Consider the following 26704-nt stretch of genomic DNA (forward strand, 5'->3'; position numbering starts at 1 on the left):
TATTAAATGCTATTGACAACAATGAATTGTCTCTACCGGATTACTATTTTTGGGAAGCAACATTGGTTCTGGGCTCATGAGCTATTGTAGTAGAAGTGCAGATCCACAGACTATTCTCTGGAACCTGGGAGTAGCAGTTGCCCTCTGGAGGCCCCAACCCACCAATGTTGGTGTTCTCAGAGAAAATGTTACATTTGCATTGAGATTTAAAAAAACATATACTATCTATCCATGTGTTATTTAAACCTTTTTTACTTCAGTTCCTTCAACTGTTCAGATAGCAACTCTTAAAAAGAAATGCCCCAAATTTACCAAGATATTTCAGTCATGTCCTTCCAGTGCCATACAAAAAGCCTATTCATTTCTAAATTTCTATACTTATTATGCTTTAATGTAGTCTAAGATTAACTTATTCTAGAAACTACTACATCAGTTATCCAAAATGAGTTGTCACTCTATTTTTTCCTTGTCCTTTCCTTATAAAACTAATTTAAAAAATATAAATGCAGGGATTTATCATGTTAAATTTGGTTCGCCCCTAATATGCTTTAGGCTCTTGAAACTACCTCTGATTTCTCTAAGTGATAGTGGTTTCTCCTTCTTCATGTTTTTCTAGGACACTGCTAGATCTCTTATTTGCGCTTGTCACATCTTGTAGTCTATTCGATAAAAACATTTGTGACATCTTTACATTTTATAAACACATCTTTTTATCCAAGATTATAATTTTTGATATTATTTATCTTATTTGAAAGGAAAGTTCTTTGAGGCACTCTACTAAAGATCACCCTCCATAAGACATATTAATCATTTTTGATTATTTAACTAATTAGGACATTCCTCTTTAGGCAATCCTGAAATGTCTACTGACTACTGAATAGAATCCAAAATCCTTATGCTCTTTTTTTTTCCCATAATCTGGGGCCAATCTATTTTTTCAGTCTTTTCATACTAATTGTCTCCACATACCTTATAGCTCCTTGTGTCTAGAATGTCATTTTTCTCTACCACCTCTGTCTGCTGAATTTTCCTATCCATTTGTTAAAACTCAATGAAAATACAATTCTGAGGCCTTGAATTTAAGATACACTGAAAACATTCCCTGATATGACATTCTAATAACAAAAAATGAAGTTGATTTGGCTTGACTTGGTAAACCAAACGCTAAATTCTAGTAATCACTGGTTCATTTTTGAAATACTGAAAATCTTTGTTTCATAGTTTTAGAATTTTGCTGTTGACTATCAACTGATTGTAAGTTTTTAGAATTTATGATTTTCTGTTTTGAAAATCAAAACTACATTTGTCTGCAGCCTTCTTAAACTTAATTAATTGTCTATTAATTCCTCAGTGTCACTAATCACATTGGTATGTTCTTTTAGCACCCTAGGATCTCTCTCTATATATATTTGGGCCTGCTGACTTGAATTCATTTGAGAGGTCTTCTCTGTATCTCCATACCTATTTTGAGCTTCAATTATTTCTTAATCCTAATTTGTTTCCACTCTGTTTTGAAGATCAGTCTCTTGGGTAGGAAACATTCAAGCAGGCTAAGAGTGGAGTGATTGTTACATACTAAAACTTTATAATCTGCTCTATCGGTCCAGCCCTCACTTTTCTTTCTGAACTTTTAACAAATTTTTTTTGGTTATTTTTTAGCTTTTCTCACAAATCTTAGCTTACTTTTTAAATTATAGCTTTTTATATACAAAACATATGCATGGGTAATTTTTCCACATTGACCCTTGCAAAAACTTCAACTTTTCCCTGCTCCTTCCCTCCATCCCCTCTCCTAGATGGCAGGTAGTCCCATACATCGTACTTTGGTTTTAGATTTCCTGATATCCCTGTAGGCCACTCTGTACTTTTCCTTGGTTTTACATGTTCATCTTTCTGAGAATATCTTATGTAGCCACAATTTTTATTTTTAGAAATCATTCCCTTTTCTCCTTTACTAGGCTCATCTCCAATTTTAAAAATTTATTGTTAGTGTATCCATTCCTTCTTGAGTTATCTTTCCTTTTTGTACTCTTTGCCTTTAGCATCATAAACATCTTTCATTTGAACTTTTGATAACTGCTTCCTTTTTATGTTTATGGTATCAGTGTTCTCTTCCTTTATTAAAAATTCTAAAATAATACACTAACTTTTCCCCAGGATTCCTAACTCTTTTACTTTACAAACCATTTCTTCTTTTGTAGGGGATAGAACAAATAAATCCTTTCTTTGTCTCTTATGAAAGATGTCCTTGTAAGGCATCCAAAGAATTAATCAGATTTTCTGCTCTTAGAGAGGCAGTAAGATATAATGGAATTTGAGTAGGAAGAGGCCTGAGTTTGAATCCCACTGCTGATACTTTCTAGTTGTGTGAAATACCAGAAAACTAGGTCCAATAACAATTTTCCTTTAGTGGAGATTTTCTCATCTACAGAATGCAGTAAATATTTACCTCAAGGATTGTGATAAAGCTCAAATAAAAATATTTAACATGTTACATAAATGCCAATAAATATTTTAGCAAAATGAGACTGTGACAGATTAACACTTCTCTTTTAGGAGAAATAACAATGTTTGTTACAATGTTTTAAGTGATTTTGGAATAAAAATGTAAGGATAAGCTTTTAGAAAAATCAGCTTCTAGAAATACCTGACTGGTATCTCATTACATGTCTATGAAAACAACTTGTAAATTCCAAACCACTATCAAATGTATATATAAAAAAAACCTTATTACTACTATTATTACTAGGAAAGTTGGCAGAGCCAGTAACCTGAACTTGATCATTCAATAATATATCATTTATGTGCCCTGCAAATGAGCTGAAAGTTGGAGGAAAACAAGTACTTGGTGAATAGAAATACTGATATAGGCTGCAAAGATGATAGTGCACCCTTCTTCATGGCTATTTGGTCCCTACTGAGACTAGGTCAGGGTTTAGAGGGGTTTTCATTCAAGGCAGAGTGGGTCTTAACAATGTGCTATTAAATACAGATCTTCAGACAAACTCTACAGGACAGAGAAAATGGATTAAGAGGTAAGAGTTTGACTTTTAGGGGTTATAGTCAGGGTGATCTCTAGGAGAGGGAGAGGACAAGAGGCAATTTAAGGAAAAGAATTTTGGGGACTATCTAGTTTTCGAGGGCCAAAAGAGATGGTCTAAGAGCTTAAATTCAGAGTGAAAACTAAAAAACAGGTTCTGGAAGGGACTAAAAATCTTATCAGACATGGCAGGGATCCCAATTCAAATTCCTTTTTGTCTTGAAGCCTATAAGCAGGAAATGTTTTTGCTTTTTCTGTGTAACAACGCACAATGCCTGGCACAATATACAGTAAGCACTTAATACTTATTAGAGAATTTAGTAAAAATCAATTCTTTTACTAATACTTATTTTTCTGGCATCTGAACTAGTCAATTTTGCAGAAAAATGCCAAGAATCTATACCTCATAAGTTATGCTAGTTAAACTGCTCTGTGGTTAGACTTCTAGATGATAACCTGTATTTGTAATAAAACACTACTCGGATCATTTCAATCCTCCTGGCTCAGAAACTTTCAATGGCTCTCTACTGTCTACAGGATTTTAGTTCAAATTTCTTATTCTGGTGGCATTCAAACCTCTCTCTAACCTTATGCTCCAAATATATATCTTTTACTTCTCCCTGAAATGTATACTCACCTCTACCCCTTTGTTCATTTCATTCTCACTTTTCTGCTCTTAACCTAACAAAATCCTACCCATTCTTCACTTCCTGGCTTAAGTCCTGCCTCCTCTGAGCAGCTTTCTATGGCCATCTCCCATCACAATAACTGCCTTCTCTGAATTCTTTTCCGTACCAGCCATATACTATGATATATTGTCAGCTTGTCTCGAAATTTGTCCTAGTCTCATATTAGCTTGTAAGACTGTGCCTTATGCTTCTCTGACTATACATAGTTTTAGTACAATGATGAGAACACAGTATGCCTATGCTACAGTAACTCAAGTTACATCAGCAGAAATTGTATGTTATTACTATACTCTAGATTTTTTGTATTATGTTAGTGTAAAAAAGCATAAAGTAGGCTTTCGAGAATGAGTTTTGAAAAGTAGCAGCCAACTAACAAAGGACCACAACCTTGAAAACAAAAGCAAGCATAGAAACTGATAATGGAAAAATCTATTCCAGCCTTCATGGATGTCTTTTTCTGACCTCCTGTAGGACATAGTGCATAAATACATAATCTAGCATTTAATAATACTTGCAATGTTCAGTTGTTTTATGTGTGTATTTTCCCAGCTAGATTACAGATTTCCCAAGGACATAGACAATATTTTAAATATCTCTGTAGTACCCAAAGTACCTAATAAAAAGGTGGGCATTGGATGAAAGACTAAAAGAGGTCAATGCTGTATGACACCAAATGTTTTCAAGCAAGTGGCTTAAGCTTGAATCCCCTCCATCTCTGTCTATAAGTTCCACCTTGAATTTTTTGTTCTGGACAGACTGTACCAAGAGAGAAATGAATGATGGGATAGAATATATCCACAGTCCTATCAGGTTAGGCAGGCCCTCCATATATAAAATAAATTGGCTTAATTTCAAGTGCTTAATGCCAGTGGGAAACAGACTACCCACTCAGAACTTAGAAGCCTTCTCTGTGCCCCTCAGGGATTTGCATGGAAAAAATCCATGAGAAAATCTTTCTTCCTACTCTCACCTAAAAAACAGGATTGTTTCCATTACAGGGAAATGAAAACCACATGTTCTTTCCTCCTCCCACCTTCCAACCAGTCAGAGCTCCCAATTATATATAGCATCATACACAACCAAAGGCTTTCCTTTTCCTTTTGACTTGCTGGCCTGCTCACCCTCTTCTTCTCTTCTGTGTTGCATATTTGTGAATCACAAAAAAATTTCAGAATGTTTTCTGAATTTCAAGAATATCTAGTTCAATCTCTGTTCAATCTCTACAACAGATCTGACAAGTAGTAAATAGTCATCTAACTTTGGCTTGATAGCCTCAAGAGGGCAGACTAGTATACTACTGATCAAGGTAGCCTATTTTATGTTTGAAAAACTTTTAAGTATCAGGAAGCTTTTCTTTCCATCAAGCTTAAATTTTCCTGTGCCTTTCACTACTAATTTTTCCTCTTAGGACTCAAATAAAATAAATTTAATGCTTTTTACTCATGCTGTAGCATTGCATAAGAGACCACCTCCTATATAGAAATAGTGATAGGAACTGGATTTGGGATTTTATTGCTGTAGGTAACTCTGAATGGAGAAACTCAAGGCAAATCTTGCCTTAGCAACTCATATCTTAGAGAGTTGCCTAGACTACTGAGTGATTAAGTGACTTGCATAGGGTCACACAGCTGGTAGTACGTGCCAGAGATAGGACTATACCTAGGTCTTTCAAATGGATACTGAAATTGCTACTTTTTGGATTTTCATTCAACTTGTTCCAAATTCATCTAAATTCACCTAATTGTACTATCATTATCATCTCATATATATCCTCCCATCTTAAAAATGACTTAATGAAATGCTTTGCTAAAATCTATACTCTGTAGCATTCCCCTAATTACTACTCAAATAATCTTGTCAAAAAAGGAGATGGAGATAATCTGGCATGGCCCGCACTTGAACAAGTTCTTCTGGCTTTAGTGATCACTCCTTTCCAGCCCTATATACAGTTTCTTGGACATCATTTTCAAGTAGCAGATACTATATGCTACATTTCAGCATATTTCATCTTTCCTTTGACACTTAGAATCTGATAAGTGAACTTTTACATTATTTTGCCTAGAAGGCGGCTTCCAATTCCCAGACACCATTTCAAAACTTTGACGACACTTACATATCCCTTCTTCTCTATAGCTGGTCTTTATGTATTATTATCATCTGTTAAAGAGTACCAAGATTGTTTTGTTGGCTTTTATTTGTAGACCCCAGAATTTAGTATAGTGCCTGGCACATAGTAAACTACATGCTTTTCTCTGTATCTGTCAAAATTACACTTTTAATAAAGTGGATCCTGGTAGGCCTTTTAAATCCCTACAAAATATTCCATTGACAAAGCCCCCTTATTTAAGAGTTTAACTTTTTGATATCAAGTATAACCCCATCTGATGCTATGTGCTCCCCTTTCTTCTTTAACAACATATTAAGGATGATAGAATCATGGCTAAAGTCTGAACTTCAGATTTGGTCTTTAAAAGTAGAACTAGAGAGACAAATTATGGAATAATCAGACTTGAGAGATGTAGAAAGTATTTTTTCTGACTTTACTTTTATTCATATTAAATCTCATCTTGTTAGATGTAGTTCCATTTTCTAGCTTGTCATTCAATTATTGGGTAATCTTCCTAGTTTTCCATACTCTACAAATTTTGTGAGCAAGCCATTTAGGCTTTTACTCAAGTTACTGATGTTACACAGCACTGGTTCAAAAATGCTCAAATATACTCAAGTTGGCACTGAACTCTTAGTTTCTTTAAGCCTAATTTTTCAACCACTTCCAAATCCATCTCTCTGTGCTATCAGCTAGCTCTAGAAAGGAATGAAGTCTGCATAACTTTGAACCATCTCTAGCCAACCAAATGGTCTCAAGATGGAGGCAGTGGCAAGACACTAAGGAATTCCTAGCCCAGATTGGCTACAAAAACTGATAGAATGGAGAATAGAGGAGTGATAAAGTAATTTTTGGAAAAACATTTTAGATCAAAACTCTTGGAACCAGGTTTCCTGGATAACACAATTCCTAGGTCAGGCTGGAAGCCAAAGAGTTGAAGTCTTCCAAAAGAAGAACACCTTCAAGATTAGTATGTAAATAACATCTGACAAATTTTGCCTCCTCCTTACCTCACCATGGAGTTGATTCCTTTTTTGGACACGTGTAGCCCAAATACCTTATTCCAGTAAAAGAAAAAAAAATTAGTTTACTTCTTTACTTCATGGTTTTCTCCTTTGATATTCATCTATAACAGTTCCTGTTTGGTCCAGGGATTCAAAATTATCCAATAACTTCTTTGGGTCCAGAAGGCTTGGAGTACCCTGCTAGTGCCATCCTGCTGCTACAGGCTTAAGTTCTTATAGCAGTTAGTTTGGGAATTCCTAGGAAATCCTTTTCTGGTTCCAAAACATCTTTATCACTTCACTACTGGTGAAAGAACATGATCTCTATGTATAATCCCTTTCCTCTCAATATTTCTCAGCTCAGATTCTCTACATCTGTCTCTCCAGTACTCTTTTGAAAACTAAATAGGACATTCATAGCTTAAGGCCAGCCATAACTCCATCATCACCTTTAATATAGCCTTAAGTCAGGGGAGTTAGGAAGAAGATCAATTTATCAAAAAGCTAAATTTGTTAATGAAAAATTAGCTTTGTCAAGGAACGTAAAGGAGACGCTACAGGGGATTCAGAAAAATCTTATCAGGATCCTAATATATTTCTTCTTTACTGTGATCCAGAATTCTTCCACGAATAGATTTCTAGACTTCATTCTCTCCTCTAGTAGAACTTTGGGACCGCTTTGGTTTTCCAGTATTATTTAAAATCATCAAAAGCATTTTAGCAGTCATATATAAAGCAGCTAGATGATAGTGAAGAGTGCTGCGTCAGCATCAGAAAGAACTGGATTCAAATTCAGCCTCAGATACTTATTAACTCCATGACTCTGGGAAAGTCATTTAACCTCTGTCTCAATTCATTCAATTGTACCAGCATCTGCCCCATAGGGTTGTTGTGACGATTATATGAGCTATTTGTAAAGCATCTAGCACAATTCCCAGCACACAGGGAAAGATTTAATAAATTATTTGTTTCTTTTTCATTTCCAGCCTCTTCAATTTTCTTACCCTAAGAAATAATTTCTATGGATCTGGGGATCACAATGAGGGCAGCTAGTTGCTGTATGACCAACTCTTCACTCATTCTGGCTTTCTATTCCCTGCTAATCATTTTCTTTCTTGTCCTTCAAAGTCCAAAGATTATTCTCCTCGGATGAGAAAACAGAAGCAAAATGAAAATTTAATAATTTTTTTTCTCTTGAGCCTGTTATCTGCCCTTGTTTTCATTTCCTATTTTAAGTGTTGGTTGATGAAATCTCTTTAAGTCATAGACTGGTATCTTTAGACAACTCTGCCCTCTTTTTCAATACCACTGAACTGTGTTTTTTTTTTCCTCTTCTGAATTTCATTCATAGTATCTTAGGTATCCTTCCTCTGAACTCTGTTAATACTATCACCCAAAATTTAGGGTGAACACTTGATTTTCCTCTCATTTTGTCATAAATTCTGCAATGCAGCGTACAATTTCCCTCCAAAGTTTTATTACATCCATTTTAACAACCAGTTCCTCCTTGTTGGTGGGAGTTAGGTCCAGAAAACCAGTTGTTCTGATTGGTTTCTCCAACTTCTGAGATATGAGATAATTATTACTAAGACAAGCCAGGACATTATTTCTTCTTTTGGCAATACCGCCCCCCCCCCCCTGCCAAAATCAAAAAACCACACTTGTGATTTTCAGGATAACTGAACCACCCTCTCTCTCCCCCCTCTATAATAATATGCTTTTATGTCAGGTTTGCAATGTTTTAATTGCAATCTATTTTTCTTTTCTGCTCTAATATTCTTCAATGACATCTGCCGCCATTGTTTTTCACTCAGATGCTATTAGGCTGTCCTCTTATGGTTTCTCAATTTTTTCCCCCACAAGAGTCCATCTGATTAAAATTCTAATGCTATTTTTTCTTAAAACATTTTTTTTGACTATTTTGAATAGGGCCATATTCCATCCATGGCTCTTACCCTAATTAAGTTTCAATATATAAGGCGGAATTTGTTTCTTCACACAGATTTCTCGTTGATCTTTTTTCACTCATTCTATACATTTGTGCATTAGTATTTAGGTCATATGCACCATGGATTTTATTTGCATGCATTTGATCTCTTATAAACTCTTAGGAGTTGGCACTCTTCTTATAGCCACTCTCTAGAGGGTCTAGCTTGGTGGATATGCATTATCTAGTTTTATCTTTTTCCCAGTTAAACGTCCTTTTAATTAGATTCAAAGATTCAGTCATATATAATCCTAGGCTTTGTATGCATACTTTCCCCCTGGTCAAAAATTTAAACTGTGACCTTCTGTCTTTTCAAATACCAATTTCTTAACTCGATGTTCAAATCTGAACTCTCCCTTTCCCCTATGAAATCCTTGTCTTTCATTATTATGCATAAGTAATCAAAATATTACCTGTTTTCATAAAGCATTTCATCCCTTGCTCAAGGCTTTAACAATGATTCCAATATTCCTTCTGACAGCACCTTTTTTTTTCCTGCTATTTTTGCCTACATCAGTCACCAGAAAGTGGTTAGTTAGCTGGATCAGACAAGTCTTGAGATGTTTTCGCTTACATCTTAAATTCACATTGAGAGATACAGAACTGTCTCATGAACTCTTTGCAGGGGTCAAGTGTCACTCCTGTTTGTTTCTTCCTCTCTTTATAGATGATCTAATTGGATTCCTATCATCATGCTTGTTTTCTCCCCAAAGAATCAAGGTTGCTTTTCTTTGGTGAGAAACTGACATCTGCTCCTTAGCTTTCCTCTTCTGTGTCTATACTTTGGGCCCAGAAATTACCTGGCCATGGAAGAAAGACAAAAATATACTGAATACAGGTCACTGAAAAATTTCTCCCTGTTATTCATACTTTGTGTATATGTATACATACATATATACATATACATATATACATATGCATATATACATATACATATACATATATATGTATATGTATATGTGTATATATACATATGCATATATATATATCCTTAAGGAGACATCTAGGTAGCTCAGTGGATTAAGTGTTATGCTTAGAATTAGTAAGACCTGAGTTCAAATATGACTTAACTTCTATTTGCTTTAATCCACTGGAGAAGGAAATGCAAAACCATGCCAGTAAGTTTGCTAAGAAAAACCCATGGACAATATGGTTCTTGAGGTCACAAAGAGTTGGACACGACTGAACAAAAATCTCCACTTTTAAGACAGAGTTTTGGGAAGCAACACAGCTTTACAAGCTGGGAAATGACTGCTATCTTTGAAGGGCATGGGAATAACTCCAAGGATAAGTATAAGTCTTTGGGGCTCAAGGATTCAGATTCATCCTAAGGCCCCGTGTATCAAATAGTGATAAGAAGATCTGGTAACCGTTGCACTCAGTGATCAAACTATCTACTTCTCGTGTGCCTCATATTCTGAATGCCAGACCTTTTTACTTGTGTGTCTTACCATCATTTAAAACTGAGAAACCTATTTAGTACCTCTGTGGCAATATGAAACAGCAAGAACTTTGGATATGGATTTAAAGGACTTGTATTCAATCTGACCTTTGCTACTTTTTACTTAAGTGACCCCTCTCAGACTCAACTTTCTTGTCTATTCAAATAAGGGAGAGATATGGACTAAGTGATCTCTGCCACCCTTCCAGCTTTTGACACTACAACCATATGAATTCAAAATATCCAAAGTGAATTCTCTACATTTCCCTCCAAATTGGCACCGTTTCTAGGTTTCATTATTTGTCAATAGCATTGCCATCCTACAGAAATGATAATTATCACCATCATAGGTGACACAGAGAACAGAACATTGTTCTTTCAAGTCCAGAACATTGGACTTGAAATCAGAAGGACTTGAGTTTAAATCCAGCTTCAGCTATTTACTAGCTGTGCGAACCTGGGCAAGTCATTTAATGTGTCTGCCTCAGTTTCCTTATCTGTAAAATAGGAATCATAATGGCATCTATTATGATGGTGGTTGTGAGGATAAAATGAGTTAACATTTGTAAAGTTCTTTGTAAACCATAATGCACTCTATAAATGCTATATAATTATTTATGAAATGTATTATACCCTCTTTACCTTATGCATGATTATACTAATAGTTTCCCTACCTCCAGAACCTCCCTACTCTAGTCAAGTATCATTCTTACTCTAGTCAAGTGTCATTCTTACATATAGGTAATTGTCATTTTTGACAATACTATGTCTTGAATAACACATCAAGCTACTATTAACTGACATGATTTTGTTTACTAATACAGAATTTAGCTAGGTCTTGGATATCCTCTACTCCAATTCCCTCATTATGCCAAGGGGATTTCGAAATTGAGACCCAGAAAGTAGTTGCGAATTAAGGTCACATATCCACAAGAAACTTTCGTACAAGGAACTAGCTAAGGTAGTTATTCTGAGGAAACTAGGGATTTAAAGGAATATTGGGAGAAGGGAGAAGATGTTTTTGGAGTACTACTGGGGTGCTTAGAGCAGCCAGAAGGCTGAATGCCTGAACAGAGAGGCAGTGAGAGGACAGGGGGCAGGAGAAGGAAGAAAAAAAAGGCAGTTAAACTATGAAGACAAACTCCACAATTTTGCACTGGGCTGACTCTTCCTTTAATCCACATATCTTAACCTGAGGTCTATGAACTTTTTTTTTTTAATGTTGTGATAACTACTTTAATATAACTGGTTTCTTTGTAATCATATGTATTTTATGCATTTGAAAACATTATTCTGATTAGTTTGAAGTACACAGGCTTCAACAGGCAGCCAGAAGGGATCTAAGACCCAAAAAAGATTTAAAAATTCCTGTTATAATTCAGATTGTGTATCAAGGCTAGACTGATCTTCAAAGGCATTGCTTCTATTGTGGGACAGCCCTACTTAAGTACCTATGTTGGCTGTCTATTTTCCTGCTTTAGCACACTTAAACGTCTCATCTTTGGTTTCCAGACCTTCCACAATCTTATTTTGCCCTTAAATATCCAACTTGATTTTCACCTGCTTCCCAGAATGTGCACTCTACTCCACTCCAATTAGGTCACATCTCTACAGTGTGTTGTTGAAGGTTGTATGTTGTAGTTAGTTTTACTTTTGTACCTTTGTTCATATACCCTGAGCTAGGAATGCCCTCCACCCAACCTATCTGCCTATCCAAACCTTATATCTTCAAAGCCAAGCTCAAGTTCCAGCTTCTCTAAGAAGCCTTTTCTGATTCCTTCACACTGCTTTCTTCCTTCTCTGAAGGAAATGTGATCATACTCAGAAATGTGATCATTTAATTAGTTCTTATCTAATTATCTCATGCGTGTTCTTCTTATGTCCCCCACTAGCTAGTTGGCCCCTTGTTAAACATCTTGTGTCTCTCCCACAGCACTTCCTATCTTTATAACACTTTGAGGTGTCGACACTTCAAAGCTCTTTATTTCCCTAGTCATCCATCCTTTCCCTCTACTCCAGAATCAATTCAGGTATTCCACAGATATGCCAAGAATGGTTCCCTAGTGTACTGGCATCTGGCATCCCAGCTCGCTGTGGCTCATCTAGGTTTCCCAATCCTTACCGTCAGCTCTAGCTCTTATATCCCTCTGTGCATGGCTGCTGGCTGGGACTGCAGAGAAAGGAGAACTTGGCTCCATCAGAAGAGCCAGGGATGCCTGCCCAGCAGCTCCAAAACTGGTGGCTTGCACCTCATTGGACTGGGGGCCCTGCTGGAGGCCATCCCTGCTGCCCTGCTCAGCCTGGGCTTCTAGGCTGCTGGGATCCAGGCAGAGCCCAAGGGGAAGAGAGGGTAGGCTATGGCTACAGCGGGCCCCTTCATCCAGTGGGCCTGTCCCATCCCGCTGGGATTCAGGGATGGGTGAGAACTCCAGGGATGAGTCGCCAGTGCTCAGCCGCAGGGGAGGTGAACCTGAGCCTCCCACTTTTTTTCGACCCTTGGCCAGTTCAGCAAAGGAAGTGACCCGTCTGGGTGGGGAGCTGGGCCCAGCCAATGAGGAGGGTCCCTCACTCAGACGGACAGGGCAGCTCAGCATGCGCTCCAGGGAGCCCAGCCGGTTTGGAGGGCTTCGTTCCAGACTTCGGTCATAACTGCGGGAACGCTGGCGCCCGCTGCTGAGGTTGGGAGGAGAGACGTTGACGTACACCTGTCCCTCTATCACATCTGGGCCTGCCCCAGGTCCCACTTCTGTTGGAGAACTCTTGGCCTTCTGCTCCTCTGTGTGGGTCTCTGGCTTTTGGAATAGGTAGTATTCAGTGGGTTGGCCTGAGACTGGGCCAGGGCTGCCCTTGGTGTGTTCCTCTGAGCAACTGGTGATGGAGGAGCCGGCGGGACTAGGCGAGGACTGGGAGGACAGGTCACAGGTGACAAGTTTGTAGTAGTTCTGTGTGGCCACCACAAGGCGGGCCTGGCTCTGGAAGCAGGCGGTGAGGTCAGCCGCAGCCGGGCAGGGCTCACAGTGTGGGCGGTAGGAATTGCAGTTGGCATCGAGCTCAGGAGAGGAGGCATGAGGGCAGCCGCAGCCCTCGTCTCCACCCCCACTGTCGGGGTGGTGAGACTCACAGGACATCTTAGACTCGGCTGGGGAGGGATGCAGGTCAAGGTAGAAGGCTCCAGGGTCTGAGTGGCTACAGAAGGAGGAGTCGCTGCAAGACAAGGGGGCAGAGTTGAGATTGGCACGGGAATGACCATGCATCTTGTTGTAGAGGGCACTGAAGGTGACCAATACACCGTCTGAGCTGTTGCAGGAAGAATCACTAACATATCCCATGGACTGGTCGGCCACTTCAGATTGGCTGGATGTACTACTGCAACGGCAGTTTCGAGATCCTGAGCCCGAACAGCCACAGGCTCGGACGCCTGGGTTTCTTGGGGACTCATCTAAGCTAAGTTTCCACTCCTGATCAAAGGAAAAACCAGAGGTGTCACTGGCCCCAGGGCCACCCCCCTCATCCAGCTCCATGGTCTCTGTCTCCAGTTCTGGGGGACAGTGGTGCCCATGGCTGCATTTCTGTGCTTCTGAACTGCTCAGAGGTTCCTGCTCCTGTCCTTCTACCACTCCAGCTCGACTGTTTGTGGATCCCCAGGTTTTCCCTGTTCCAGGGCCAAGAGTTGCCAACTGGAAGGGGGGCTGTCTGCTCCCATGGAGGTGAAAGGACTGTTGGGTTGAACTATCACAATCTCCATATGGCTCTTCTGGCTCACCCTCCTTAATTAGGAATGGGTTGTGCCGCTTGGGAACTCCAGGGCCTCGCCCATCACGGATCCTGCTTTTGGGACCATCCCCAGGCCCAACAGCACCCCCTGAGGCAGGGAGCACTCTACTGTAGAGCAGAGAGTCAGCCTGTGTCAGGTCTCTGTCAGGGTGGCCCAACTCGGGGGGACAGAAGGGGTTGGTCCTTGAACTTCCATTGCCCGCACCTCCACCCCCACAGCACTGCCTGTCAGGGACCTGGCAATGCACCAGGGGAATATGGTGGACGATGAGGGTTTCTCCTGTCAGCTTGGGGGGACTATCCATTCTGGAAAGTTCGGCCGAGGGCATCAATGGCCCCAGATACTGCCCCCGGTACCCTCTGGGGCAGGACACATCTCATCAGGAAGGCCTGGCACCTGGAGAGACACAAAAAAAGACAAAATGCAATGTCATCTTGCCAGAAATGAAGGCACATACAGCTTCCCACCATACCTAACATACCTTCATATCTTTACCTGGAATACACAAAACCCTGCCCTATTCCCAGGAGCAGAAGATTTGGAAGGATCCTAGAATCACAAACTTAAGAATTAGAAAGCACCTAATATCATCTACTCTCATACTCTCATTTTACAGATGAAGGAACTGAGACCCAACAATGGGAAGTGTCTAAAGTTACACAGGTAATAAGTCATAAAGCCAAGATTAGAACATATTTTAATTACAAATGCAGCATGTTTTGCACCATCACAGATTCGAGCTGCCCCTATTATTATAGAATAAGGGGTAGAGTTCAGATTTATAACCTTGTTCTCTTTTGTCAAATTTGGTACTCTATTGCATCATAGGGGCCTATTCCTGAGAGAATAAAATATGTTCTGACTGGACCTAGATTCGGTTTTATGTGCCTTGTGTGTGTGTGTGTGTGTGTGTGTGTGTGTGTGTGTGTATGTGTGTATGTGAAAATTAAGGCAAACTTACAGGCTTGACCTCCTTTGAGTTTCAATATATAATAGATATGTTTAAATATTTTCCACCTTTGATTACTTATTCCAAAAATAAAGAACAAATTCTGCTCATTCTTCGACAACAAATATCATTGGCTCTAATGGGGATAATACAAGTAACTATGGCAGAAAGATTGACAATAAGAATACCCTTAAAAATATTCATCATCCCAGTTTTTGGAAATTAAGCACAATGTTTGAAAGACTAATAAAATCACATATGTTGTATATTTGTCTTTCAATATTTTTCCCCAGTTTTCAAGGTTTAATTTAGGTTCTCCTTTTAAGAAAATAAAATAGATCTTTTAAAAAAATATTCTGATAACTATGTTTCAATATAATTTGTTTTCTTTGTAATTTTATTTTATATACTTAAAAACTGTTTTGAGAAGGGATATGCCCAAGTGGTATATGACATAGACATAGTTTAGAAACCTTATTATAAAGTTTCTTTGTCACTGGATCAGTCATACACACACAGATAGGGTGCTGGACTTAGATCTGGAAAACCAGGTTTCTAAACATGCCTCAGACCTTTACTTAGCTGTGAAGCCAGGGCAAAGTCTTTCTTAGTCTCTTTCAGCCTCAGTTCCTTCCTCTGTAAAAAGGGGGAAATAATAACACCTATCTTTCAGGGTTGTTGTGAGAGGATCAAAGGATAAGATGTGTCAGGCATTTTTGTAAACCTTAAAAGTTCTCCATAAATGTTCACTATTATTATGTGGTTCTATGTTAAAGCTAAGATTCCATTCCTACTGCTCCCCCAATTTCAGTTTTCCTAAGTGTCTGAGCTCTCAGTCTCTATCTGCTCAAATAGTCTTCACTTCAAGAGAATCTCTTAACTCAATTCACGAACCACTCATTCCTCTATTCTTTTCCTTGTCACTCCTATTTTTCTGTCTTCTACTTCGGGATGCTTTTCTCATCACTTTTACTTTTTAATGATAGATACCACTTTCCAACTTTTTTTTAACTTTGGTGAATTTATATATATGACAACATCTAGTCACATGTAATACAGTGCAACATTTGTTCTACAACAAAGGAATATTGAAGATAAGACAATGGGGAGGGTTCTTTTCCTGTCCATATGTTCCTAACTACATCATTCCCAAGTATCAGTCCATATGGCTCACGGAGACGCACAGATAATGGTGTTCTCCCATTCTCCTTGTCATTGAGATCCCAGTAGCCATAGGAAACTTCATTTTTATATCATAAAAATGAATAGATATAAAAAGCTTTGTTATAGTAATTATATATTAGTATCTCTTTCTATAGTCAAAACCTCACTGTAGGATCCTCATCTGGAACTGCTTGTAACTCCATCATCAGGAGGCACACACAAATATACACACAAGATGCAGAAACATACAGAGATCCATACATATGTGGTGACATGCTCATATCCACAAACATTAAATTATTCAAGTATACTAAAACACCCAAATATACAATAATCACTTAATCAGGGTCTAGCAGAAAGGACTTTGGACTTGGAGTTAGGGGAGTTCCAAATCAAATGGTTACTATTTGTGCGATCACAGGCAAGTTATAAGTTCCCAGAATCTCAGTCTCCTCATCTATAAAATAAGGATAACATTATTTATGACAATAACTCTCACAGGATCAAATGAGATGATAAAATGTAATTCAGTAAATTTAAAAACTATTTTGCTGTCATAACTGTTACTATTACTTCTTAGTAGTCACTGACCCTTATGAAAAATAGAGGGATGTATATGTATATAGAAAGCACTCTCCTTTCTCTTTCAGAAAAACAAAAAATTCTATTCTTTCTCCTTTGACAGAACCCAAGAAAGGATTCTCTCCAGAAAGGTAACAACAAGCCTATGACTTCTTTGGCCATGGCAGCCTGTAGAATAGACATGACAAATATAGTTTGAGTCAATATTTTGGTCAATTATGGGATAATGGGGAGAAGGAAGAATGGGGGAGAGGAGGAAAACAGAGACAAAGAGTCAAAAAAAAAAAGTAAGACAACAGAGAACTAGGTCTTGTGCCTACTGATGTAGGATAGAGAAAACTTCATGGAGTCATATCTCCATCCTGTGGTCTTTTAAAATCACATTGTATTTTCAGAGTTGTAAGCATAAGTGAGGCATAGCATCTTTTGATATTTGTGACAGTCATACTGAGAACCTTAAGTCCAAGGCTTATTGAAGCATTAAATATGACAATGATTCCAGAGAAAATTCTCTGTTCCAGGATTCTCCTAGTATGGGGTTCTTAATTCTAATGAGAGGTTTGATATCTTATTGCCTTGACTTTGAGGGACTTTTCCTGTTGTTCCTACCCAGCAAGAGAGGAGAGCCTCATCTATCCTGAAGAAGTCTGCTAAATGACTGCAGGTATTTGTGCCATATAATGAAGCTCCAGCATTTCCCCTTGAAGTCTGTGTCTGAACCAAGGTAGAAAAGGAATTTGCTGGAGCCAGGATTGAGAATTTTATTTAACAAAATCAAATATGTTCAACACACATACCACTGCATGACCTCTTCCTCCCTCCCTCCCTCCCTTTCTTCCATTGCTGGCCATGTTTGTCTCATGATACACTTCCTCCTTTGATAACTAATTCCTACCAGTGTGCTCATCCATGTCCAAGTCCTAATTGGTGACTTAACAGTACACTTCAAATTCTCTTTTCTCCAAACCCTTACATACTACATCTTAGATCAACTTCCTGAGAAAGAAGGGAGGGAAACAGAACTACCACTTTCCTTGAGAGACAGACCCATTACTTCCCATCCCACTCCTTCAGGCACATGATGATGCTTTTCAATTGCTCATGATTCTATGCCAAGTCAAGTCTTTTCCTCTGTTGCTATAAGCTGCTTGGCATCCCAGAATTTAGAACTCCTCCTTGGACTTGAGTTTGGGGACATATTATTTTCCCAATTTCACTTCCTTTAGAGAAATTATTTACAATATATATTCTCTGGCCTTCTCTTATTCCATCTATCTAAACTCTGACCCTGATTATCAACTCCAGTTTTCATTGATTCCCCCACTCTTCACTTTTCTAACTTACCCTGAAAGTATGAAGACATCTCTGTAATCAAAAGTCAAATTACCTTTTGTTAACCATGTATCTGACTGGATAAATTTACCTACTCTCTCAGCAGCTGTCATCATGGAGTTAGAGAAATCTCAAGAGTTTGATAAGATCCTACAAAAAATTTACTATAATATTCCTATCGAGGTAGACAATGGAGGCATCATAGGGAAGAACAATGGATTCAGTGTCCAATATCCTGGGCTTGAATACCAGCTCTTGCCTGTGACCATGACTGTCACTTAACTTCTCTGAGACTCAGTTCCCTTAACTATGAAATGAGAAGATTGGATGATAGGATCTCTAAGGTCCAGTTGTAAATTTATAACTCCATGATTATAATGATTAATTATTAATCCTTGACGAGTAATCAGCTGATCTAGGCTTAATCACTCCCTCTGGCTTGGAACTCACTAATTCTAAAAGAGAGGCCATTCTACTGTTGGGCAGCTTTGTTTAGTATAATTTTATTCATTCAACAGATGTTTGATGAGCATATATGAGCACTGTAGCAGTAATCAAGTAGCCAAGTAGCCAATAATTAAGTAGGAATGTAGGTGGAACCCCCTCAAACTGTCATGTAATCAAGATTCTTTTTGTTTTTGTGTTTTTATTAGTATAGCTTTTTTATTTACAAGTTATATGCATGGGTAATTTTACAATATTGACAATTGCCAAACCTTTTGTTCCAATTTTTCCCCTCCTTCCCCCCATTCCCTTCCCCTGATGGCAGGTTGACCAACACATGTTAAATATGTTAAAAGTATACATTTAAATACAATATAAGCATACATATTCTAACAATTATTTTGCTGTACAAAAAGAATTGGACTTTGAAATAGTGTACTATTAGCCTATGAAGCAAATCAAAAATGCAGGTGGACAAAAATACAGGAATTGGGAATTCTATGGAATGGCTCATAGTCATCTCCTAGAGTTCTTTCGCTGGATGTAGCTGGTTCAATTCATTACTGCTCTGTTGGAACTGATTTGGTTCATCTCATTGCTGGAGATGGCCATGTCCATCAGAATTGATCATCATATAGTATTGTTGTTGAAGTATGTAATGATCTGGTCCTGCTCATTTCACTCAGCATCAGTTCATGTAAGTCTCTCCAGGCCTTTCTGAAATCATCCTGCTGCTGGTCATTTCTTACCAAACAATAATATTACGTAATATTCATATACCACAATTTATTCAGCCATTCTCCAATTGATGGGCGTAATCAAGATTCTTAATGGGTTGAGAATGACCACAGAATTGTAGATTTAGCCAATAAGTTTGATATGAGCTCAAGTAAATGAATCCCCAAATTGGCAAAGGAACATCTTGATTCCAAGGACTCTATTCTCTTCTGGGACTAAGAGAGAGCAACTGCTATGGTATGGAGGCTCTAGCCTTAAGGAATGGCAGTCATTTTTAAGCATTATACTCAAATAAACTACAAAGAAACTATGAAGAAAGATGCTATCCATATCTATCCAAAGAAAGAACTGATAAAAAGAAGTATAGTATGGTTTTGCAAGTATACACATATATGTGTCTAATGGTAATCTTTATGGACATACCCTAGGAAGCAAAGACAAAATCTAATCTGAAAGGGGATAAATTATCTTTATATATATTTCTAATAATCTTAATATTATCTTTGAAATGAAAATATATCATTTCCCCTTCTAAATAGTAGTCAGTTAACTAGTACGTATTAAGTGCCTAAGCTCTGGGAAACACAGTTTTATAGTTTGTGAGGTACGGGTAGAAGAAGAAAGAAGAAGCTGGTACCCAAGTCAGGCACTCAGTTTGTGGCAGCAGCAGAAGAGGGAGAGTTAATTTGGGATTAGGTGTGATAGCTCTCTAAATAGGGGTTGGCTCAGGGACGAGAAAGATTTAGGAAATGCATTTCTTCAAGTTGGAATTCAATTTGAGAATTTTAGAAAGAAGATGAAAACAATTAAAGAGTTATTTTGTCTATATGCAAATCAATTTAAGTGAAATGGAATGATTGTGATGGAATACTACTGCTTAATAAGAAATGATGAGCTGGTTGATTTTAGAAAAACATATAAAGACTTGCAATGAAATAATCAAGCGTGAATGAACAAAATCAAGAGAAAGTTGTATATGGTAACAGCAATTATTTAAAAAACAACTTTGAACGACTCAATCATTTTTGAGTATTGTAAATACTCAAATCAGCTACAAAGGGCCTATGAAGGAAGATGTTATCCATGTCCAGAGAAAGAACTGATTAAAACAATATGTATAGTATAATTTTGCATATATACATAGGAATAGACTTTCCCCAGGGCAGGATTGGGAGAGAGAGAAAGAAAAAGTAATAAAGTGAACAAAAGAGAACAAAAGAAAACTTAGAAGGAAGCAAAACTTTGAAAATGGTGTGTAATACTTATTACATAATTTTTTTAAAAAAAGAAAACTGTGAAATCAAAATTCATGGTTTTATATTGGATCCTCTTTTCATTTTATGCTGTGTACATGGAAATGTTCTTTTTTTGTCTTTTTTGAATTTAAGTTCAAAATGAATAAAATTTTGAAAGAAGATGAAAGCAATGGAGCCAAAGACAAAGCTCTCTGAATTTATTCCAAGAAATAGCTATAATTCCCCAAGAGACTAACAGAGATCAGTAAGGTCTAAGAACTTGGGCTAGAGACTTTGTGAGATGGCTGACAGTGGTAGGATATCAATTCCTAGTCTAAAGCTACCAAATACCATTACACACCTCTAAATTGGCTAAGATGACAGAAATAGATATATCATAAATGTTGGAGGGGATGTGGGAAAACTGAGACACCAATGCATTGCTGATGGAGTTGTGAACTGATCCAACCATTCTGGAGGGAAATGTGGAACTATGCTCAAAGGGCTATCAAACTCTGCATAGTCTTTGATCCAGCAGGATCTCTACTGGGCCTGTATTCTAAAGAGATTATAAAAAGGGAAAAGGACGCACATGTGCGAGGAACTAGAAACTGAATGGATGCCCTTCTGTTGGGAAATGATTGAATAAGTGATGGTATATGAATGTAATGGAATATTATTACTGTATAAGAAATGATCAGTAGGATGACTTTAGAGAGACCTGGAAAGACTTAAATGAACTGATGCTAAGTAAAGTGAGTAGAACCAAGAGAACACTGTATACAGCAACAAGATTATGTGATGATCAATTCTGATGGACATAGCTCTTTTCAACAACGAAGTGATTCAGGACAATTCTAATAGACTTGTGATGGAGAGAACCATATGTATCCAAAAAGAGGACTGTGGGGACTGAATGTGGATCACAACATAGTGTTTTCCCTTTTGTTATTGTTTACTTGCTTTTTTTTTCCCCTCTCATTCTTCCCCCTTTCTGATTTTTCTTGTATAGCATGATAAATGTGGAAATACATTTTGAAGAATTGCAAAAAAAAAAAAAAAAAAAAAAATTAACGCTACCAGAAACACAGCGAGTTTTAGAAAAAAAAATGGAGATGGACTTTTCATATATAATCCTACAAATACTTAAAATTATTATGTGTCCCCCAAAAGTTTTACTTTTTCAAGGTTAAGTATCCTTGGTTTCTCCAACCTTATATGACTCAATATTGAGTTTTCTTACCATCTCTTGTTTTCTCTCAGGCTTATCAATGTTCTTCCTAAGATGTGGCTATCCAACAGTCTGTGAGCTCAATGGGAACAAGGACTGTCCTTTGCCTTTCTTTGTATACTGACAACTTAGTGTAGTGCCTGATACATGGAACGTACTTAATAAAAAAGCTTCTTATTATATAATCAATGGTCTGCCTGGTTGAATATATTAAAGTTGCAGCTTAACTAGGAGGCAGTATGATATATCCATGACCTCCCTCAGTTTAGGTACTATGTTTCTATTAATGCAACCAAAAGATTATGTTTTTTACTATTCCATTGATTATTCCATCATTATTTCTGGCTCACTTTGAGCTTGTGATCACCTAAAACTCCTGGATTTTTTTTCTCATGTACTGATATAAAATCTGTACTTTACCCTTTCCCAGGCTAGAGAATAGGTTATGAAAGCCTTGAGGAAAGTTTTCCCACTAGTGGCCATATTGAAATCATCTCATTAACTTTTTAAAGTTGGTTTAGCTTTCAGGGATTTTTTCATACAACAGGCCCTATATTTCAAGAGAAAGTATTCATGTAAATATTAAAATGGGATAATATTTGGAAAAAGTAGTTAGCACAGTCTTTGGCACATAATATATGCTTATTCCCCCCCTCCTTCCTTCTTTCCTTGTGTTCTCATTTAATCTGGGGTCAAAAAGGCAGGCTGTGTGCTACTGAGTGCTTCCTATGTCCCATCCCTGTGCTATGGGGAGAGGAGAAGACTAAACCCTGGCTCTAGGGGAGCTCATAGTATAGTTCTCAACCATGAGGAAAAGCCACCCCTGGTTAAGGGTAGGCTGAGTGAAAGGATACACCTGAGAAATAAGTGGAAGCCTAATCCATTGTCTTTTAGGAAGCCCATCCAGCTAAGCACTCTAGGCCAGCTTCTGACCAGTCAGTTTGCTCTGACTCTCCAAGACTAACCGATGTTACTTCCACTCAGAGCTGCCCTTGTTTTTCTCCCTAGGGACAAACGGCTACAGAAAAAAAGAGCCCTCATCACACATAACCTTCCTTTACTTCAATTTTCAGATTTCTTGGGTTGGGACACCAAGAGGAGAATCCCACATTAGAATGTGAGCATCTTAAGAATAGGGACAGTGCCTTTCTTTGAATCTATGTTTAATTTAGCACAGTATCTGGCACATAGTAATGCTTAATAAGCTTGATGACTGAATTAATAACTTTAACCAGGCTAGCTGTCGAATTGTGGATTCAATCCACATGAGACCCCAAGTACAACAATGATGACAACCACACAAGTACCAACTCCCCACACCAAGGAAGGAGGATTTTGGGGAGGGTCCTTTTTTTAACCCTGGCTTGCTCTTTCCACAGAAGCTAGTGATTATCATATTGCAACTAGCAGGGACCACAATCTCCTCCCTGGGGTTCTTCTCCTTTTAGGCCAAAGCTGCAATAGAGGTAAGGTCTCTGAAAGTCTTGTTTCAAGAATATAGAAAATATATAAAATAACTACTATTAAAATGGAGGGAAGGGGCCTCTGTTTCCTTCTATTTGTAGGTGAGCCCACACCATGAGAGCCTCTTTCAGATTGACAGGATATCTTGGGGACACTCCTGGCTAGAAAAATGTTTAGTATTCAAGGAAGAAGGCCCTACCTTATAGCCAGTGTTATCTTCCAGACAGTGCTAGTGCATATTAGTAGGTGTCCTCTTGCCTACCTTTCTCAGTTCTCGCCATCTCCAAGGAGAGGTAGAAAATGAAGTAGAGAGTAGGAGTTAGAACACTGAGTCTGGACCCAGATTTCAGTGACCTTGGCCTGAGAGCCCTGAGATGCAAGGACATGGTTCTCAATAGAAATGCTCACTTATAATATACTGAAAAATTCCCTGAGAGGGCAGGTGAAAAAGTGAGAGGGCATGGTCAGGGAGGGAGAATGATGAAAGAATGAAGAAGGGAATATATCTCCCTAAGAGTCTGAATGTGATACCAGGGACCTCTTCGGTTATTATTGACTTTCTAGTCAGCTGTCTGGATATTGCTCCATCTTCCACCCATCTCTACCTCAATCTCCTTAATGGCTGATCCTGCACACCTCAGAGCATCCCTGGTCAGCCCTCAGGGGGAAATAATGTCTCTGAATGTCTCTGGTCAGATCTTATACTGAGGCTCGGCTTTCTGGTCCCTATAGAATCATGGGGATGGAGAGTTTAATCCTCTAGCGTCACTCCATTTTGGGGGACTTTATATAAAGACTTAGCCTTCCTTTGGCAGGATTCTCTAACACATAATTCAGCCTTTTGTCTTTGATTATGTCTACCTCTCTCAAATAGACAGCAGTGGAATGGAGGGAGCAGTCTGACTCTCTGAACCAAAACAAATGCTGATGTCTTGGCCAGCAGGAGGGAGGGAGGAGGGGAGACATTCTACCTCATTGACAGGGCAGCACCAGCACAAACCCTTTTGGCCTGGCTGTTTGTTATCCCTGTGCTTCACACACACACACACACACACACACACACACACACACACACACACACACACACACGCGTGCGCGCGATTAAGGAGTTCTGGCGGCTATTCTATCAAACCCCTTCTTCCCAGCCCTGAGCCAGATAGACAAAGCCAGTCTCCAGGATCTAGAGGTGCAAAAGAGCGAGCCAGGCAACCATCCAAGCCTCCCTGTTCTTCCCTCCCCATCCAGCTGTACCTCTGTAAGGAGCCTTCAACTAGACCTTCGGGTTTCCTGATGGCTCTGGCCTGGCTGGGCAGGGGAATCTAGCTGATTTCCTCAGCTCTATTTTCTGTTCCTCACAGTTGCATCTCTGCCCATGCAGAGGGGCTGCGCAATTCCATCCCCAGCGTCCCTGCTGCTATTGCTGCTGCTGCCACCGCCGCCGCCGCTGCTGCTGCGGTGACGTTGTTGCTGAGGGAAGAGGGAAAGGGAAGGAATAGGCATGCCCACAGCACAGCCATTCAGCCTGCCTCCCTCCCTGTCAATCCCTATGGGCTCTCAGCCCAGGGAAAGGGAGGGAGGAGGAAGGAGTCAGAGATCCAGGGCAGGCGGAACTGTTTGGATGATTCTTTTTGAGCAACAGAAGAGGAAGCAGGATGGGCTGGGCCCAGTCCTCCTCGTTGCCTAGGAGGTCCCTGGGAAAGAACTTGGGATGGAAACAGACTTGGGGCTTCCTCCTTTTCCGTGGGCCATTCCTTTCAGTTCTTAGCTGGAAGCCTTTCCCTCTTCCACCTTTCAGTGACACCTCATTTCCTCTCCTTGCCCCTTTCCTTTAACCTCAGTGGGCCTAGAATGGGGATGAGGTGCAAGAATTGGGGGAGGGGGACAGGAAGTATATCTAGACTGATCCTAGGGTAGTCATTTATAGAAGTTCACCAAGTCCTGGGAGAGTCACTCTGAGGTTCAGGAGATGAAGGAAAGAGATTCAAAGATCAATACTGTGCCTATTCTCTGTAGGTTCCTGGTAGTTTAACCAGAGGGAAAGGCTTTTTGGAAGGAGATATTTATCTCTTTCCCAAATGAAGTCAGCGCAGCTCTGAGGAAACTGCAAGTGAGACTCAGATTAGGAGATGGAGGTCTGTTTTAGGAAGATGAAGTTAGGGACAGAGAGTGATAGCTTTCTAGTAACTTGTATCTCTCACCTTAAGAATGGCCTCCTGCCCTAACACAGAGGCTCAGTTTCTCATCCCTCCAGTGGGATCCCTTACAGTAGCAGAAACTGAGATTTCTCTCCAAATCCAATGTTACAGCTTTGTTTTTAGTAACTGTGGGGCCAAACCTTATTCCTCCAATCATCCCATCTGGGGGAAGAAAGCTCCTTTAAGTCAAGGAACTATTGAACAAAGCTCTGGGGATGATAGTTAAAGAGACATTGTGCTGAGAAAAAGAACTAACTCCCAGATCATCAAAAGGAGTTCTGTAAGAGTTCTGCCTGGCTCTCTGGCAGGAAGGCTGTCTTGTACTTTCTTTCGTGGTTCAAAACCAGCTCTCTATGAAGAGGAAGGGTAGGGTGGGCTGCGTGGGTCTATAGCAGACATTCTGCTATCCTGAAATCAAGACAATTTTGTCTTGAAGAACTATATTTACAAGAAGCAGAAGTACTGTCTTTTCTCACTCTCTGTTATTTGACTCTTTAAGATTCTAACCTCAGAGGCCAAAGAAGATCTCAGACCTGGTTAATCCTATTGAGGTAGGAGAAGACTGCAAAAAATAGTCCCAAAGCTGTCATCCTCATACTTATTCTGTCACTTCATCAGAGATTTAGATCTTGAAGAGACCTTAGGAACTATCTAGTCCAAAACTTTCATTTTACAGATGAGGAAACTGAGATCTGGAAAGATTAGATAAGACCTAAGGGCCCAGGGTCTTACAGGTAGCAAGTGACAGGGGTGGAATCCAAACTAAGGTCCTCTAATTCCAAATCTAATACCTTTCCATTCCCATGGTGCCACATGACCATCAAGGCCAGGTCATTGGGTCTCTATCTTGCTAGCCACCAAAAACTTTCTCCTTCCTGTCTGAAGAGCTAGATAAGAAGTCATTGAACATATGACACAAATTGGAGAAAATAAGTTGGGGCCGAGAACAGAGAGGGGAAGGGAGAGGAGAGGAGGAAAGAAGAAGAACTCTGAGCTCACAGAGAATTGTAACATATAAAGCAGGCTGAGCCTTCTCTACCTTCCCTCCCCACCACCTTCCCCCACCCCCAGCCCCTTGCTTCATATCCTTTCCATTCACAATGGAGACTATGTGCTAAGATGAAAAGACTAAAAGTCTGTGATTTAGTCACACAAGACAGCTAGCATTCAGGTGCTGATATAGGAGAGCAGCTTTCAAATTTTATTGGTTTGGCCCACTTTAATTACACCACAGACCTCCTGCCATACCTAAATACAGTTGCCATCACTAAAAAACTCTTCCTGAAGTTTATAAATAGGATTTATAGGACTTCTGATAAGATACCAA

At 39.1% G+C, this 26704-nt stretch overlaps 1 protein-coding gene across 5 annotated transcripts in view; it reads right to left on the bottom strand.

Moving 5' to 3' along the window:
* RUSC2 (RUN and SH3 domain containing 2) overlaps positions 1-26704 on the bottom strand; it is a 52484-nt gene that overhangs the window by 6611 nt on the left and 19169 nt on the right. For 4 of the 5 annotated variants that reach the window (XM_051965301.1, XM_051965320.1, XM_051965290.1 and 1 more), the window contains one exon: positions 12391-14439. In XM_051965301.1, the coding sequence (XP_051821261.1) occupies positions 12391-14371 (1981 nt within the window). In that variant the 5' untranslated portion in view covers positions 14372-14439. Of the gene's footprint in view, positions 1-12390; positions 14440-24433; positions 24609-26704 lie in introns of those variants that run through there. The other variant, XM_051965312.1, reaches the window with a different exon arrangement.

This window comes from Antechinus flavipes, chromosome 1 (assembly GCF_016432865.1).
Source record: "Antechinus flavipes isolate AdamAnt ecotype Samford, QLD, Australia chromosome 1, AdamAnt_v2, whole genome shotgun sequence".
Taxonomy (NCBI): domain Eukaryota; kingdom Metazoa; phylum Chordata; class Mammalia; order Dasyuromorphia; family Dasyuridae; genus Antechinus; species Antechinus flavipes.